The sequence below is a fragment of the Takifugu flavidus genome, chromosome 14 (genome assembly GCF_003711565.1).
Source record: "Takifugu flavidus isolate HTHZ2018 chromosome 14, ASM371156v2, whole genome shotgun sequence".
NCBI classification, from domain to species: Eukaryota; Metazoa; Chordata; class Actinopteri; order Tetraodontiformes; family Tetraodontidae; genus Takifugu; species Takifugu flavidus.
In genome coordinates this window covers 3,517,163-3,537,098 of record NC_079533.1, presented here as the reverse complement: position 1 = coordinate 3,537,098, position 19,936 = coordinate 3,517,163, and the positions used below count along the sequence as shown (strand labels likewise).

At 41.3% G+C, this 19,936-nt stretch overlaps 1 protein-coding gene across 11 annotated transcripts in view; it reads right to left on the bottom strand.

The window, feature by feature from the left end:
* The window catches only part of auts2a (activator of transcription and developmental regulator AUTS2 a), a 222,542-nt gene that overhangs the window by 20,442 nt on the left and 182,164 nt on the right, over window positions 1-19,936 (bottom strand). For 10 of the 11 annotated variants that reach the window (XM_057053825.1, XM_057053833.1, XM_057053832.1 and 7 more), the window contains one exon: window positions 6,793-6,841. In XM_057053825.1, the coding sequence (XP_056909805.1) occupies window positions 6,793-6,841 (49 nt within the window). Of the gene's footprint in view, window positions 1-6,792; window positions 6,842-8,340; window positions 9,155-19,936 lie in introns of those variants that run through there. The other variant, XM_057053831.1, reaches the window with a different exon arrangement.

The window sequence follows — 19,936 nt, the reverse complement described above, 5'->3', positions numbered from 1 at the left end:
TTACTATGGCACCCTCCCTCCCTCTCTGTCCCTCTTGTCTGTCTGTTCAGTCAGAAGTTATGGGAGTACATGGCAGCAATGAAGAAACAGAGAGAGAAGCTGGGGTAGAGAGATATCTGAGGAGGAGAGATATCTGTCCCCAGGGACTCATCAGTCTGGGTGTATGTGTGTGTCTGTGCGGGAGAGACAGAGACAGAGAGTGTAACATGCCATCTCATTAGGCCCTTCCTCTGGTTCCACAGAAGTTGGATTATAAAAACACTCTGGAGCGCAATCAGAGTTGTTAATGGCAGCCTTTCTGCACTTTCCTCCCTCCCCCTGAAATGGCGGTGTGGTCTATTGATACAGTAGTAAACCAACTTATTCCTTACAGCTGGGGATTCAGCCTCACACTTCAACAACCTACTTTTTAATGTGAACACCATAAATCAGTCAAGCTGTTAATGTGGTGAGATACAGCCAATAGACTCCAGTACTTGAGCTCTTATTTGAGCAGATTCGCAGTTCAGACAGTCAGCTGTCTCCCCACTCTGCTTAAACGCCGATTATGATATTTGCACAAGAACAATTTGATATCCCCTTTGGACAACAGCTTCCCTGACTTGGGAGCAATTCCCAAGTAGCGATTACCAAGTAGCATGTGAAAAGCCAAGCCAGATGTGCAATGGTCCATTTATAAGGGACCATTTGGTGATTTTTTTGTTTGTTTACAGTGTTCCTGAGAAAAAAGGGGCAAAGATGGTCATGATGAGGTCAGTGGTTAAACAGAGAGACAATTTAAAAAGTGAAAGAACTGATGTTTTGAAGCTTGGTACACTACACAATGCTCTACGTAGGATAAACACACAACTCAAACCAGAACTTAACTGTGTTCATGCACAAGTCATGATAACATGATAATAGCTTCATTAAAACCCTGTTACGCTGCAGGTCTCACGGCCAGATCCCAACCTCACCACATGTAATCAGTTGCCTGCGAAAATAAGAACGCACAAAATAGATGTTTTGGTCTCACTGAGAGACCACACACCAGACTACTGAAGCTAGTAGAGACATAAGTTTTAAGACAAACTTGCATGATCAAATGAAGACAAGTACGTATGGCAGACAGCCGATGCAGCAACTTGCTGCTCTGGCTGATTTTTTTTTTTTGTTTCTTCTTTAACTAAAAACCAACAAAACATCTTGAATAAACCCACACGCTGTTGCCATAACTCCACTGGCTGGTTTGTTTTGTGTTTCAGTCACCTCTGCTGCAGGAACCAAAGTTGTCCAGACATAATAGGTCTAAACAGTGAGCTGTGAATTACTGGGTTGTGATAGTGGCATTTGTTCGTGTGTGTGGGTACATCTGGCACTTGAGTGGCAGATGTCAGTGGATGCTGCCAATGGGGAACAACTCAGGAGACTGGATCTTTCAACTTGAACGATCCAGTTCTCTTTTCAATTCTCTTTCAGCACAAGCCATTGAGGAGTTGACTGCAAATTAATCAAACTACAGTGAAAATAAAAAGGACTTATCTGAGGTCCCAATAATTAATTTTGGCTATTGTAGCTATAATTATTGCTATAAAAACACTAATCAGATGATTGTTACACAAGTGGGCTGTGAGAACCAGTCATTTATGGCATATTGTTATGAGCCATATCATAAAGGGACCAATGTGAAATCTATGGTTTACAACTTTGATCTGTGGAGAGCAGCCCATAGAAATGTTTATATTTGTAATTGCAGACCTTTCATTTTGACCTGATGATTTCTTTTGGCTTTGATGTGGACACACAACTTCTCCCCAGCTCTCCTGGTGCTGAAATAAATACATTAACTTGGATGGATTTACTTAGACTTAGACCCCCACAGACACAGCTAACTCTGAATGACCTCTTTGTAATGCTGAAGGGACTCTCTCACTCTACTTCTGGATATGCAAGTGCTCTTTACTGTTTTTAAATGAGTATAAAAGTGTGAAGCAGGTGAGTCTGAAATATGCCTGTTAGCCACAAACCTGTGAGATAAAACTCTTAATATGACTAACAATGACATTGCTGCCATCTTCTCAGCGATACTAGATTGTTTGCGTTAGCCTCCTTCCTACATTGACAGCCAGAGACTGAATGGCAATATTGAAATAAGTCAGAGATACATTTATTAAAATCCTAACCATTTTCCACCAGTGGCAGACAGTCCAGATAGTGAAGTGAAGATGCAGGGATTGGGCTCCTATTTGTAGCAATGAGACAGACAGGGCCCTTGCTTCATTTCAGTTGTTAGCCTTTATTTGGCCCCGTCAACAAATGATGAATGCCTTGCGAGGCCTCTTTCATGGTCATACTGTTTTTTTAACTGAGCTTCTGGAATGGAAGAAGGATAGAGAGGGGACTGATTCTCCTTGTGCAGGACAGGATATTAAGCTTGCTTTACCCTTAAGAGATACCTTAATCGTGGCATGGGTATCCAATAGAAGCAAAGACAGCTGGGAAATGGGCTAGAACTCATTTTAGATTTAGCTCCTTGAGACGTCAGCTTTATTACCCAAAACATGACCTCAAAGCAGTGTTTTAATTTGATTTAGCTAAAACAACAGTCCTTCTTTACTTGAGTAGTTATTTCTCTGAAGAGAGGAACATTTGGCAGTGAAAGAGCATCTAGAAGAGCCCATCCTTGTCTGCTGCTTTTAAGAATACACCAAAGGCCAGTGGAGGGAAGGTAAGTTTCCAGTGGACATGAGGTCAAGCTCTTGCTTTTTGAAACACAAAACCCATAGAGACGGCGGGGGTCACTGTTGGGGAACCTCTGGGAGCTCTGAACTGTAAACCAACACCAGAACCGTGAAAGGCTGTGCTTCTCATCCTGAAAGCAAAAACAGCTCCATCAGCAGTATACCTCTCAGGAAATTGAGGGAGAATTGGGCAGAGAGAAAAACAAGCCCTTGGCTTCCTCCCACACAGCAGGAACACACTTGCAGGCAATTTTGCTGCCAGCAGAACTGCACTGTCTATGACAATTCATGGCGCTCTTCAGCTCGGATGTCTGCCACTGACATTCACCTCTGCTTTTCTCTTTTACTATTTTTTAAAACGCTACCATTGCTGCTACCATTAGACCTTCAACTGTGCACATCATTCTCTTCCCTGGCAACGGGCACACTCAAGCCTGACACACTTCACTGGCGTGTTCTTCACGCTGGCACCAGCCCGGGGTCTCGCCACTTCATTTCTACATTAACTCCACTAAAGTGTGGTGAAATCACTGTGGCACTGAAGGGGAGGGCACTTCTTTTTGTCCCTGCTAGTCAGATATGTAAGTTGAATAGCAGAACACCGAGACAACAGCAGGAACAGAAAGAGAACATAGCAACAAAAAACTCAAAACACTCTACAACTACAAAAAAAGAGACATTCATCATAGATTTGTTTCATTAGTTATCAGCTCTGCATTTATAACACACAGCAGTTCACAGTTCAAAACTATCACTTTAATCTTCACGCAGGTCAGCTTTACAGGAACCGTCTGTGAAGTATGCAGACCATATGCACAAGTTTTGCCCACATGACCTTTGATTTTGTTCTGATCACTGCATCTCTATACGCATCAGTGTGTTAAATATTAACTAAACAGCATGTGTTGTGATACTCATGAAATAAATATGGTTTGTGTGCTTGCATACATGGCGTTGTACGCAATGAACGGGAGGAATCGTGATGTCTATGGGAAGGAAATGCTCTTCTTCTGCTGGGTTTAGCATTACATTACACACACAACACATCGTCAACACTGTAATTATGGCGAGCATTCACTGATTCCTGAGTTAATTGAAACCAAAGCATGCAAGGTGGAGCGAGTAAAAAAACAAGCGGAGACTGCCTTTATGAAGCACTGTAAACACCAATAGCCTTTAAAAACAACGAAACATCCGGAAATGTGAAAGCTGAGCCCTCGTCAGCTGCATTTTAGTTTTTAAAAATGCAGTGAAGATCTTGAGCATGGAGAGAAGAAAAGAGAGCAAGTAAAATACTGCAATCACTGAGTAGGTGAGTACCTGTAGGCAGAGAGATGAAAAGGACCCACATTGGTTGTCAAAGAGACCAAGGTTGAGTTCCAGCCTTGCCTCAGAAGGACTAGCAGCCAAGAGTCAGTCATTACCACAGTTACACATCAGGGCCCGTTCACAATCTACCTCTGTTGAGTTCTGAATATCAAAGCACAGTCACCTAACACTGTACACATGATGTATTTTACTCACCAAGTGCTGATTTTTTTCATCACAATTTTAGTTTTAAAGTATTTGTGCAGTTAAATCCTGAGAGAAGCTCAAACTATCTTTAAAAATAAACTCAACTCAAAACCACAGGAAATTGAAATTGAACAAACGCCGGCTATCACAAACAAAATTGGCTAAATAAGTTTGGCTGCAGTTTTACTGGTCTTTAACCTTGCACTTAATCCAAATACAACATAAACTAGCAAGAGAACAGATGCAAAATAAGTGAAAGAAATTAGATATAATTTTTTTTTTCTTGCAACTGCCATTGTGTCACAGAGGATCTCGCCTGGACCATCAACACCACATCACAGGCCAAAGAAGCTTACCAGTGGCTCCAGTTCCTCTGCTGAGAGGAGCTTGAGCCCTTGCCCCTATCACAGAGTCATGATCGAGAGCCTGTTGCCGTCAGGGAGGAGATTGCGGAGTCTCTGGGCCAGGATAAGGCAAATAAGGGACAGTTTCACTGATCCGGGCAGGGCGCTCAACACCCTCCCTGTTTGAACCCAAAACCTCTGCTGCTCTCTCCATGCACAAAGTCTGGATCCTGAAGTCTGGGTCCATATTTATCTATGTTTGTGACAGGTTGCTGAACAACTGCCCATGTTGCCCAAACCATAGTGCTACTGTCATGTAACACATTCAATACATTTCAGTGTCAACTTTATTTCTATATTTCTATACTGTTACTGTCAATTGTTTTTGATAGCATATTTGCACATTTAGTAATACAGTATTATAGTATTATTATACTATACTATTACACATATAGTTTTGTAGTATTGCCGTAGAATAGCTCCTTATAATTGTATTTATTGTTTTACTGTTTGTGCTCTGTGTCACATAGGACACAATTTCAAATCTCAGTATCTGTGTATTTATGCTTGCAACTTTATTTGACAAATGTCACTACACATATGCAAATGAGCCTCTTGATGTTTTCCATTGCCAGTAGAGTTTTAGTAAATTAGAATAATGGTTATCAAAAACTATAAAAACTCCATAACAATACTTGTGCTTTCGGCATTCCCTGCACCTGAATTCTTGTCCTCCACTTTAACGATGGCAGGAGCCACTAGCATATGGCCAGAGAAGAGGAGGGGACACGAGTGGTAAAAAGAAATAAAAGAAGACATATTTAAATGGACTACGACTGCAGGAGAAAAAAGGGCGACAGTGCAGACTGTTTTCATATTCTGACCTTTCACTGAGAAGAAGGGGTGGAAGACTGTTGATTTTGGCAGCACAAAGAGGGTCTTAAGCCTTTTGAGGGAACCAAATCTATCCACTGAGACACTGTCAAGTGCAGCCACTCGAATGGAGACCGCAAATTAAGTTTGGGAGGGAATCAAAGGTGGAGATTCATTTGGAATCCTGGGCTTTGTGGCCAGATTGAGGGAGAATGAATCAGAGCAGGGATCTCAGACTCAAGCTGCCTCCTTGCATACTGCCACATCAGATTAGATTCCTCCAACATGACATCGCAGTTGGCATCTCCAACAAAGACATTACCAGCCTCTCTTCACTGAAACTGCCTGTGGCTCTTGTCAACTTTAGCCAGTGACATCAAGACTTAAGGAATGGTTATCCCTTGTACATCAAGAGTCTGATCAGCCCAAAACACCTGCCAATGTTCATTTTCAAAGTCGCTAGAATAGTGATCAACCCAAAACATTCACCGTGGCTCTGAGCCTGGGCCACATGTGGAGTGATTTAAAGGAACACTCGGGCTGAAGGCCAGGTTTCACTATAACTCATTATCAAGTGAGGGGCTGCATTATAAAAGTTATGGGGCTGTGTATCTGGTGCACTCAAAACAGCCTATCATTAGCAATCTGTAATGGCCCTACCAAAATCCTAATTAATGCCAAATGAGTCACTTGATAATGAGACCACATGTGGTATCACAATACAGAGGCTATATAAACATGCCTCGTGAACCTTTAAGTCATTCCTGCACCCTGGGTACAGTGTGCTCAGTCATCAGTAACATCAGTAACACTCTCTGCAGCCTTTCACATCTCACCATCTGACAGGACAGTTCAAGAAATGCAGATAATAGGCTTTTCATCTCACGATGAGAAACCCACAGGACTTATTTCGCTTTCTTCCATTATTACCTCCACCAAGGATGTTCACCTGCAGCAAGGTTATATGATAGCCGGTGTTTGTTTGTCTTTCTGTTAGCAAAATCATTCTAAAAGTTATGAAGGGAGTTTAATGACATGTCCAATAAACAATGATATTGGGACAAGGAAGATCCCATTCAATTTTTATGACGTTTGACCTTGTTACTACTACCTGTACTGCATTTGTACTAGACTATGGCTGCAAGTCACAATATGTGGGGAAATGAGCTGCTTGCTGGAGGTCTTTGTTTGTAGTTACCATTGTGTTACATGCTTCAACATCATGGCCTATGTGTTGTAAGAACACATCTGAATTTCCAGATATTAACAACACGGGACAACTGGTAGTAATCCAGTATCACCAATTACTGTTTTAGCAAGGTAGATAGGAATGTCTGTACCTTTAACTGCAACAGTGCTGAAAAATCTCTCTGAACAGGCATCAGAAACCTGGAAAAGGAGAAAGAGATGAGAAAAATAGCACAAATGGATCACAGCTCATACATGGAATGTCAATTATCTTCCAACAGAATAAACCAAAGTTAAAGAACATAACTGACCACTGATAAATGAGACAGTCTGCACATATCTGTATTTAGAGACTGTCACCAATTCTGACTGAATAGAGCGACAATCGTCATGTTTGAATCTCTTAAAAACATGACTCTCTTGGCATTCTGGCCCATTGGTGGCAGTGTTGTTCCGTGGAACAGCAAGCGTCTACCGCGCAGCCCTCCTGTCACAGCACTTCTGCGTGCGTCTAAACTGGCCAGTGACGCATTTCCAACCCGAGCTGTTTTGCACGGGTGAAAAAGAGCGAGTGGCTCAATGTTATTCACGACATTTGGATCAAGAAGTGGGATCAAGTGGAAATCTGAAGTGCTCAAATAAACCTGGCGGCTCTCCAAAGAAATCTTGTTTTTAGAAACTCTGTAAAGTTGTGTTTATGAAACTAATATTTGAACCACATGCTACGATGTTATTACACTTTATTAGCAGATACATTAAAAATAACCAGAAATGTATGGAGGCTGTTATAATATATATGGTGACAGCCTTTAATTATGACCTGTCTGTTAATTAATACGGCAGAAAAGGCAAATAATGTGAAAAATCTAGTACTGTAAAACAAAATAATTTTCTTTTAGGTTACTAGTTTGTTTTAATTAACAGCTTAATTATCGGCTGTGCAACACTGGCAGAATGTAAACAATAATAGCTGTCATAAATGGTACATGGTAGTATTTCTTATAAATAATATTCATATCTCTTGTTAGCTAAAGAAATATAAAATGATAAGCAACACGGAGCCGACGCGCATACCTTTGATGTGACAAGGTTGACAACGAGGCAAATAAGTCATTTCTCAATAGGTCTCTAAAATACGGCCTCGTTTCACATTCTGCTTTGCAAATAATATAATCCACGGGGCCGTGAGGTCGTCTCCCTTTCAGCCGTGGAGAGCCATGCAAAGAGTGAACAAGCTTTTCCAAGAAAAAAGAATCCACAACCGCCCACAAGGCTACAGCGCTTTTCGGACAAAGAGAACCATGTGTCTTGCCACAGTGAGCTTCTGCGATAGCGCTGAGGCGACAGACAGAGAGAATGGGATAATTCCCTTTATCCACCTTTCATCTCTTGCTCGGGATACAATTATTCTCCTTTTATTATTCTCCTGTTAGAAATATCCGCCAGAGAGAAAACAGAATCCAGAATGGTTGGTGTGTTGGTGCGCAGAGAGCAACGTCCGATGGAGCAGGAGAGCGATCCAACAAAGCGCGTTCATCCGTCGAGACGTGGCAAATTACACCAACCACGACCAAAAAAGAACGCAGTGGAAACCCATGGCCACTGGCTGTACAGCTGCAAAACCTGTCCGACGGGCGGTTTCTGATAGATTAAATCCGCCCGCAAGCACCAGACAAACTCCCACTCATCCAGCGACTGACCGGGGACTGGTGCCTGCCCGCCTGGCTGTCGGAGCGCCGCTGCATTCATGGACGGATCCTCCCACTTCCCGATTCCAGGCGGACTTGAATTCAACCTTACTCGCGCTCCTTCAGAACACTCGTGTTTGGGCGCATCCGAAAAGCTTAAAACCGGAGTGTAAACGCGCACAGGGAGGCGTTTGCGTTTTGCCTGGAGATGCGCGCGAAGGGAACGATTCGAGCGCACCAGGTAGAAGATGAGGCAGAGAGCGAAAACAAGAAGGAGGGAGAGTTCTCGGGCAGAATATTTTCTTTCTCTTACTCCGAACTGACTGAGATGATGTCAGCCCTTAATGAATTCCCCAGGAGGGTGCTGCTTCCATGAAGGGAGGTAAAAACAAAACAGTCCTTTATGAGCAGTCCGCGCTTCCTGGCAGCGGATAGGTGCTGTTCTTCTGCTGGATTAACGGTCACACCGCTGGCATGAAAGGACTTTACCAACTAATAAAACTTTACGGGTCATATGGACTTCCAGACCCACTATGAAAAGAACGCACACTGCAGACATACATCAATTATGACTTAAAAATATCTAGCGTTGCTCACCCCCTGATATATCGACTTTTAGTTACCCAGAATATTGCAGAGCCTCAAGCTATATCAGACATCAAACTACAGACTTATGCTGCAGAAATACATTATATACATATGAAGTCAGTATGTGGTGGTAGCTCAGTCTGTTGGGAACTAGGCTGAGCAGCCGTGGGTGTTCTGGTTGTAGGGGAAGATGCCTGAACACCCTCAGAGCACTGCTGAGGTACCATTGAGCAAGGTGCCGAACCCACAAATGCTCACATAGGGTCCTGCAATGAACTGACGACTCATCCAGGGATGGACCTGCCTTTAAATGTGTCCCCCTCCCCCCCACCCATGACCCTGTAAGGGATAAAGTGGTCATCCATTTCTCCATCTCCATTTTCATCCTTACAACTGGAGAAAATTCTCATCTACTTTCCCTCTGTACAAATATGCTTGCTTGTCCAGTGCGTCAACCCACATGCTGACAGTGAGTAGACAATAGAGCCAAATTACACAAGTTTTGTCCTCCACTTCAGGCTATGTAACCATGGAACGGCCCTGCTTGAACTGACTGAAAATGAAGTCATGGGAAATGGAATGCATGGTTGCTTGAGATTACTAGTAACAAAACAAACCCTTGTACTTCAAAGTCACCACATGACCCACATGTTTAAACTGCAATCAAGACACAATGTGGTTGAAACAATAAAAGCTCACATTCAGGAGAAAGATGTGCAGCCATGTGTTCATTATGTTCCTTGAGTTTGACAGATGCAGACATTTCCAACTGAGTAATTAACCTCAGATTTTGTTTTATGGCTTGTAGTTTGAGAGCGATTGAATTTTTTGGTAAGTGCAGTATAATTATTTTGCTCCAAGTGTCCTAGCAGGTCTGTACGACAGAACACAGTAAACGATGCGTAAAATTAGCTGTAAATGTGCCAACTGTAATTACATGAAGTGAGATTACAATGTCATGTTTACACTGCGATTCTGGTGAAACAGGACCTGTTCTGTCTTCAAATGCATGACATGCATTTAAGGTATGCACGTATATGGTGATGGAGGCAGAAAATGGCCACTCCTCAGCCTGTGCACGAGCAGCAGCCATGAACAAGATGCTGTCCTCCATATTAAAATTGTCAGTATCAGATCTAAGAGCCACTCAGCTGAACAATTGATATTCATATCCTGCCGCACATTATTTTTAGTTTCAAGGGAAGGATGTTGGAGATGAAAGCCCTTCTAGTCTTAAAAAACAAAAGCTACACTATTTCACGTAAGAGAAACATCGTCTGTGCAGGAGAATGATGCGTTGAGATCAAACACAATGTCTCCTGTATGAAATCATTTACAGTAACTGCTGTCTGGGCTTGCAAATTCTGTCTGTGGGCACAGCCCATCAGTTTCATGCTGACAATGTATTCCTTTTTTGGGATGTTGCTGGAGGCACGTTTGTCTCTTCTCTACTTGCAAGGGTTAAATTTACAGACTATCTATTGTAACTGACAATCATGCAGGCCATTTTTCTCTTTACAAGCCTAACTGCCATTATTCCAAGCCTTCCATCATTTCGAATATCACTAAGTGTAACATGGCAACAGGCAATGCGCCATGATAAAAGCTCTTATTACATTTATCTTTAAATAGGAACTTTGTCTTCACTTTACTGCATATGAAAATGGTATAACGATTCAAGGTAGGAAGCCAAGAAATGGATGTCTTCATTGACACTGAACAGAGAAATTGTCAGTGCTTGAATAGCAGCCTTTTCAGGTAGTTGTGTAGTTCAGAAAGAGACACAGATTTTAGTGCTCTGAACAGAACAACCCAAACCCTATCACAAAGGAGTGTCTCTCATAACTTGGCAATACTACAAAATTCTGCTTGGTTTGTATGCCACAAAACCATAGGTTTCCAAAATGTGAGATTATACTTGACAATAGAACAAGTTTAAATAAAGAAAGATTAAAAAAACAGATGACTTACCCAAAGGACACATTCCAATATCCATGTGGGCACACTAATCCATGTTGAAATATGACCCAATATCACCCTTATCTTGCACAGGCTGTGTCTGGGATGCCAAAGACAACTTACTGTAATCTCAAGGTACTCACAAGTAGCAGTGATAGGCCCTTTAGGGCCAATTCCTCAGACAAGGAGCCAGACATAAATGAATCTGTCAATCATCACTCACATGAATGTGACAATGACATATGGATGTGCATGCAGCGACAGAGACTAAAAAATGCACCCTTCATTCAAAACCAGACACACCAAGACCCCACATCAGAAGTAGTTTGCGAGCAGGTTTGTTGAAGATTTTTGCTGGCCATCAATAAATATCAAAAAGGACAACTGAAGTAATCATGCTGGGTAAAAAAAATGCAAATGATCACACTCCCCAACCACACACCTTTTAAAGCAGCAAATGTGGTAGCATTAGGAGGCCCATAACCATGCAAAAGAATCACAAAGACAATCACATCGCAGTCAAAAGTGGTTAAATGAGATTGAAGCCTATGTTCTGCTGCATACCAAAAGATGTGCCATGCTTAAAAAGTCTGACAGGTTTTAAATGTTCTCCAGATGTGATGCAGTCTGCATTCTGAAAATATCTGACAGTTTTTCAAGAATTTACTGTACGATCAAGAACCTTTTTGTACCAAATAAAGCTACCTGAGCAGGATAAGGAGACTCACTTCAGATGTAAAATTTGCACTTCGGTGCAAAGAAAAAGTATTTGTTCCTCTTGCTAAGAGGTTGTAGAGGCCATGGTAACTGCTTATCTGGACTTGCTGATCTCTCCACAGTCTCTGGAATCAGACTGGGGCCTCAGGAGTTCAAATAAAGGTCCCGATCAATGGCAAACGTTCTTTGTACCTGGTAGACAATAATCAGATCCAGTTGACATTTTAGGAACACCAGTCACACTGCTGCTGAATAACCCCCTCCAGTGATTTTAAACCTTTTTGCCTAAAGTTGTGCTAAAGCCATTGCTGCGGCACAACCCTGGTTTTACACACACACACACACACACACACACACACACACACACACACACACACACACACACACACACAGTCATTCACTGGACAAATTCACTCTTATCACACCTCAGACCAATCTTACAGGTTGATAATCAGGTGTTTGCCATCCTTGGTTGGGAAGGGGGGGAAATTGGGTCAAAAACAAACATCTTTATTTGTCTACCCCGCATTAGACAATATAATAAAACCTGTCTGACCCCTGCGAGAACCCTGTAATTCATCTAGGTGGAGGAACTGTGTTTAAAGGGATTAGATCTGTGGAAAATGCTGTCAAAAACCATTCAATGAGGCTCCATCAGGGACATGCCTTCTGCGTCCAAACAAACAAGCCTCTATAAGGTTCTGGGTTTTCTCAACACCAGAGTGTGGTTGATCGACCCTCTGGGGGAACAATTAGGGTTACATACATCCAACATCAAGAGAATGAGAAGGGTCCCCACCCACACCCAAAATTCTTCCTTCTTCAATGGATTGGTTTTGTCATTTCTCATTGTAAGAAGAGATGTGTATATAACGATGAATTCATAGCACAAAACCACTGCTGTATGTAGGGTGGTCTTGTTGCAGGCCTCCCTGGAGTGGTGCTGGCCATGCCCCAACCTGCCTGCCTGGTATTGCGTCCACTGGCTCATACGTTTCCTCTGGCAACACCTGGTAGACCACACTTGCTCCTGGGAGGACTTCTTACATCATTAGGGGCTCAACCTGGAGTACCAACAGAACTGGCCTGAGACTCCACATACAGTGACGACCCCTTTGAGAGAGACTGGCTCTTCGCAATGTAAAAGCATTAGTATAGAGAAAGAGATGTGGAACAACTGCCAAAAATGGATGGATTTACTGAAGATGAAACAATCCCCATGACTCACCATGATTGTCTTCTCTTTCTCTCACATGGCAGTCATTGACTATATTTTTGGTTTCCCTTTATGAATGGACAATTACACAGACATAGAACACAGGAGCATTGCTTATTTTAATGTGCTGTTTGCTTTTTATTTTGCCAGCACTCGCCCCTATCCTATCTCCCTTTCTCCTCTCTTACCAGTGCAAAATCAGTAAGATATTTTTACTTGCCATTGTGGGTTTTTTGGGGTCAGGCTCTGGGTTTCTGTAAAGTACCGGGAAACGCTTGACATATTTGTGGAGTAGCTCCTCGGGGCAGGAGAATACAGTAAAAGGTACCTTAAACTGGAGTGAATCATGATGTTTCGTCAAGGGTGAACTCAACTGGGAGAAATAAGAGGCTAGAAACATCAGCAAACAAGGTCCTTGTTTTTACACATGTAGTGTTGTCACCCCGCTGCAAGGGAGGATGTCTGTGAAGCTCTAGGTAATAAAATGCTGCTTTAACGAGAGGGGGAAAACAGTCTTTGTGTGTTATGTTTATGCTTTGAGGTGCATTTTCATCTGGGGATCTGTCCGGCTCTCTTGTGTGCAGTGTAGACGCGACCCAGAGCTGGTGTTTTGTGACCTACATATGGAGGTTTTTGCAGGCCAGAGTAGGAGCTACGGCTGGACTGTAGGGGGTCTATCTACTGACCACAACTTGAAGCTGCTCCTGCTTTGAAGCCACATATTTTTCAATATTTAATGAACCTCCTCTCAAATGCCTTTTAATGGATTTGCATTTTCCTTGCGCCTTTCATTAATTCCATGCCCACATCAGTGACACCTGAAGAAGTCATACACACATTCACACATTTGCCACTCAAAATATCTGAAAAATGATCTTTTTAATTGCTCATTACAATTACAGCACTAACTGATAAGCTTTAGTGTAAAAGTCACAACACAATGTTTTAAATGATTAGTGTGCTCCTTATCAACAGGAATGGAACCAACACTGATACTTCAAAGGTTCATAGAGCGCTTTATCTGTCACTAACAACAAAGGAGCACTGATTGAACACAAATCGGAGCATTAGCTTTCATGTCTGTTGCAAGATCATTCTTCTAACATTTAACTTTACTTAATCAAACCCATGAGGGATCCCAAATAGTACCAAAACAGAAAACACAAGCTCCCTAAATGTCTAAATCTAAATCATTACAGATGTGGGTTGTACTGCCGTGACGCAAAGTACAGAGTAAGTGAGTACAGTTACACAAGGGTGTGTGATTCCATGGTGTGGGGTATCACTGGAGGTGTGTATCTGACCTGGGCGATTATGACATAAGGGCTCATTTGTCAACTCACGATAGTGATGCCTTTGAGAGCAGCCTGCATGTGTCTGTGCAACACATTCCACACTTTCCACAACTCTGCACGGCCGACAGGATCTGGGTAATAAATGTGAATATTGTGAGAGTGTCCCACTTGCTGCCTGATAGTGCCAAACTCACAATAGGGTTACTTGATTGGATTTAGGCACAGATGGGTGCGATGCTCTGTGAATGACCACATTGTTTGTGTGAAATGATCCACTGTTGAGATCTTTTTTTTTGCTTTGTTAGAAGAATAACAGGAGCATTGGATAATACAACATGTGCTAGTGTGGAGTTTCCTTCAGTAAATCTTGGCACACTGTTGCCAACACTTGTCAGACCCTCCAATCAACAGTGGCTTTATTAGCTGGGCTTAGCATCTAGTGTGTTTATCAACATTAAGCTTTCTGTCCATCTCTCTTTCTCTCTCTCTCTCTCTCTCTCTCTCTCTCTCTCACACACACACACACACACACACACACACACACACACACACGCTCAGCCTGTAAGAGGATTTGTGTTGGCAATAGGAACAGACTGTGTCACTTATCTGGCGAAAAAGTTTCAGCATCCCACACAGCTTGACCATAGCTTATACACCAACAGGCACACACATCTGTACCATTTGCATGCACTCAGAAGAACCCAAATTCATACAGTAGTTTGATTTCAAAAAAAATAAAAGCATGTGGATGCCATAGCTCAACTAGAATCGGCTCAGAATAGTCCGAATGTAGCCAGACTACCACCCACCACATAGCTTTTTTGTAAGCTGACTATTGAGTCATCAGCGTGTGCATGTGCAGATCGCATACGCCGCTATGTGATCTGCACATGTGCTACATTTTACTTATGTTTGACTGACCAGAGAGATATTGCACAAAAGTAGCATAAACAGGTCCAGGATGAATGCTTGACTTAGCCTCGTTGGCACTTTCTTGGATTAACGTGTTGCTTGTTTGCCAAGACAGGTGTGGAACACTGGGCTAAGTGCCCCAGGCATTAAAAAGACCCCAGAATCACCAATGTAACAAATGAAATCAGTCTTTATTTATGCATTACATCTTCAACAATATAAATAAATGAAATATGTAATAAAAAGGTAACACCAGAACAGTTAAAAGGAGGAGGGGAAAAACCCTTGCAGACCGGCTTAGTGTGTAATCACTCAAACTTATAGAATTATTAAATTGTGCTTCCCAGGAACTGTCTGTTGAAGGAAACAGAGCTGTTCACTTTTCAAGTCTACTCATCAGTATGTTCTACTCTTCACAAAGGACAAACGTTGTCTGGCCAGAAAAGGCAACAGGTAAAAAGAAAATATTAAAATATTAAAATATTCTGCAGCCTGGTAAGTTACAGTAGAGTTGCCTAAATAGCAATTATTAAATGAAGTGAGGCATTTGCTGTGTGCTGACAATGAACATCTCTGCATTTCTAGCAGTTGAAAAAGAACATAGAACTGGCACTGGGGACTAGCAATCGACTTGAATGAAGAGAGGCCAGTGATGGAGCAGCATTGAAACAGTTTACCAATTATTAAAGCATAAGCTTGTGCATCGCTTCTATTGATTTAGCTATGGCTGGTAGCTCACTTGCTAACATCTTTATGGGCTGTTGTGGTGTGATGTAAAAGGTCAACTTGTGTGACCCAAGAATAACAAATTAGAACAGTGGAAATTGCCACCTAGTCGTTGTCCCCCCCCCAATATTCCTGCTACTGCAAACCGCTTTGCCCAGTTGAGTTGTATAAACTATACACGGCAATCGAGCGATAAGTGTAGTCGAATTTCCATGTGCAAACACCCTTACTGTATCTGTAGTCTGAATGTGCAGTAGTCTGATTACTGTAATCTGATTGTGCTTCATTTTCTGATGCAGTAGAATTCTGTTGACTGCAATGTGGTGCCATGGCGATGTGTTATCTGTTACTGTCTCCATGAGAGACAGACAGCCAGACAGCCAACCTAAACAATATGTTAGCGACATTTAACCTTTGAGAAATTGTGTCATGTTAAAGCATTTGTATGCCTAGTTACAATGTATCCATTTCCACATTTATGAAGAGCAAATGTCAGGAACTGCTTCCTAAGGACCAGGCTTTGTTTTCATTCGCCTTCTACCACCTTCATTTTATATGCATATGTAAATGTGTTCATCCCGCTCTTAAATGGGATTTTTATTTCACATTTGCACACTTTTTCTGACACTGTAGAGCATGGAATTTAGAAGGAAAGTGAGAATAATCCTGATTTCTGCATTCCAGGCAACCTTGATTAGCTTCAAATGGTGGCGAACAGACAGAGGACGCAGGACTGAACTGATATTAGCACAAACAGTGCTGCATCCGTGTTTCACACATGGCTCCAGCTAAGTCTGCTGTGACGGACACATTGAGCCCATTTATATGATCGGAACATCAGATAATTGGGAGTAATTAGTCTTGAATCTGGACACATTTACATGCTCTTCATAAATGCAGTATTTGAAAACCCATGCTTGTCCGTAAGAATCCCTCTTATTTACAAAACGTCCAGAGGGTCTTAGTGCTAGTTGTCCTAATGTGGGACCTGGTACACCTGCAAAATAGACTACATACAGCTGCTGTCCTAGTGTCCTTCCCTTTTTACAGATGCCCCGATGTAAACAAATGAAATAAATCAGATTATCAGTCATATATGCACATAGGAAACTAGGTGAGAGGGAGATATTTAGGTGTATTGCCGTAATTTCCGGACTATAAGCCACTACTTTTTTCCTACACTTTAAACACTGCGGCTTATTCTACGATGCGGCTTATTTTATTTTTTTCCGTGGCGCACTATCACAACTATTATGAATCAGTCATTTTTACTTACCCTCATCAACAAGGAAAGTACTAGAAGAAAAGCATATGATGCGACTTTTAATTTTAAAGCGATCACTCTGGCGGTTGAAGAAGGAAATCAAGCTGGCGCACGTAATCTTGGCATACATTACGGTAATCAATGGCGAGAAGGTGGAGACGCCAGCATGAAGAACTGATCCAAAGCAAAAAGACAACAAAAGCTTTTAGACGTAAACATCGCAGGTGGCCCGAGCTTGAAAAACATTCTGGAAGACTGGGTGAACACACAGAGAGCAGGCGGCCGCAGTGTTTCCGCTGTACAAATCAGACGGAAGGCAAAAGCAATCGCCACCGTGATGAAAATAGAAGATTTTAGAGGTGGGCCATCATGTAGTTTTAGATTGTTCATTGTTTGAGTAAAAAAGCATAAACAACGTAATTTGTGTGTAGTTGATAAAAACATATATTTCAAGGTAGCTGCATTACAGACACCGTGAGAAAAAAAACCATTTACCGGTACAATATATTTATTTTGCTAAGTGGATTAAATTAAAAGAAAAGTTTAAAAAATCCTGACGTGATGAAAATTGGATTTAAGGTCTCTGTATAAACATACAAGTGAAAAGAGTGGCTGTTGTTTCTTACCTGTCTGTTTGTCACTCGTCAGTGACTTGTCTCTTGCGGTAATAAAAACATATACCGGTAGTGAATGTTTTCGATCTAATTTTTCATATTACTACGTGGGATACCTGCGGCTTAAAATCCGGTGCGGCTTGTATAAGTACAAAATTGATTTTCTATCTAAAATTAGATTATGCGGCTTTTAATCAGGTGCGCTATGTAGTCCAGAAATTACGGTAATTCAATTTTGAGATGTACAGAACTAGCACCTCTGTATATATCAAACAGCATGCTGCCCTAAAATCCATATGCACAAAAAACACACAACTGACATGCAACCTATGCAATTAATCACACCAGTGCACAGCCATGTTCACACAATTGCCACCTTTTAAAGGTGTTCTCTTGAGAAAAAGGTGACAGATGTGTCAGAGCAACATATTGGGTTCACTCCTCGTTGCAAGGGTGTTGCTTTGTTCCTGTACCCTTTAAAACACTGAATCTGATTTGCTCTTGATATGGTTGATGCTTTTTTCCACACTGTATTATCAAACACACCATGCTCTTTTACATTCAAAAGCAATTTGTCAGCCGTGGGATTAAAAGTGCATGACAAATTGAAAGTAACACGTGGTGAAGGGCAGGGGAAAATTTAGTTTACTGCTTAAATTAACAAGGTTTGTGCACAGCATAAAGCATCCAGATAGAATAGAGAGAATATTTTTGCAACACCCAAGAAGAGGAAAACTTTAGTTGAGACAGGATATAGAATAAACTGTAAACAAAGAAAATAGATTACAGTATTGTGTTTATTGGCACCATTTACCCTGGGCTTGGCTGAAAGGGTGCCAAAAGTGGCGAGGTCCAGACCGGTTATTTTTGTACCAATCCAAACTTTTGACATTTAACACAAATATTAAATACACAATTGTTTGGGTAAAAGGGGGCTAAGCGATCGAAGCTGTCCTTCAGACTTTCCATATTTTCATGCTTAGCTGACAGAAGAAGAAAACCATTTGTATTCGGAGCACCACAGCTGTGACCTATTTCCAAAATGATTTAGACCCTAGACATGTTAACCCAAAAAACCTGATTAAAAGGAATGAGGAAACCACTGGCCTTGTGGGAATGGCACCCCTGCTAAAACTGGTCCTGATTTCAAATCTGTAATGTTTTTGTTCAATACATGGAGAAATCAAGGATGAAATCTGCTTAAATGTATCATCATTATACTTAAACATAATGATGGATGCTAATGATGTCTCCAATAACTGTGTCTAAAACCATGACACAACAGTAACACTTAATTTATGGCCTATTAGCTACAGACACTAATAACTTCATTAGTTATAGAAATAATCTTGTTAATCATTTTGAAAACATTTCTGTCATGAATACCTCTTATGATCCTTTGTAAAAACAGTTGATAACAAGATTCTGTGTTTACAAAAAGTAAAGTGCAATTCTAGTGCTATGATGCTTTAAAAAAATAAAGGCATTGCTAGTTTTCATTTTTTTGTGTGGCTCTTCCCCTGCACCACTATAGAAACCCACAAAACCTTCACAGCTGCCAGATATATTCTACCAAGATCAGATATCTTTTTATTCCCAGTTAGCCCTTGATTCTCATCTTTTGAGTTAAGTATTTCCTCGCTTTGCTACAAACCCTCCATCATGGCTGACCCCTGCTGATGTGCATCAGTTTCTTATCCACTTACACTTAATTTCACTGCTCAAATATGCAGTAAAAGCAGAGAGTTAAATTACTCACCTACAGTTTCTTTACAGAGATGAAAAAAATGCCGAATTAAGATGTATCGGCTGTATTAAATATGAAATTGACAAAATAATGCCCAGTGGATTCATCAGGACCATGTGACAAGGAGAGGGTTCCACCATCAAGAGAGGAGTCTGAAAGCAACACAAATTCCCAGATGTTGTTCAGATTCTTTGATTGGCTTCAGCTTCCAAGATACAAACACATTAGAGTCCAATTTTCACTTGCAGTTACGCATCTGGGTCTCATGCTCAAGTAAACTAATGTTTATATATTTAAGAAGATTTTGTAATTTGTTGTGATTTGTCTTATTATGGGCAACACTATTTGGGAGAGTAAAATTTTCAATTGCAATTATAAGTTCATTTGAGTCCTTTGTTTAGATGAACTAGTCTTCTCAAATTAACTGTGAGACTCTGCCATCCGGTCCTTTGGTTACAAATATACCAGATGTGTTTGTATTAATTTTGCTTTTGTGAACTTTCCAGAAGTTCTACTTAATATGATTTTAAAACTCCATTTTAACAGCATAATGTGTGAAAAAGAGATACG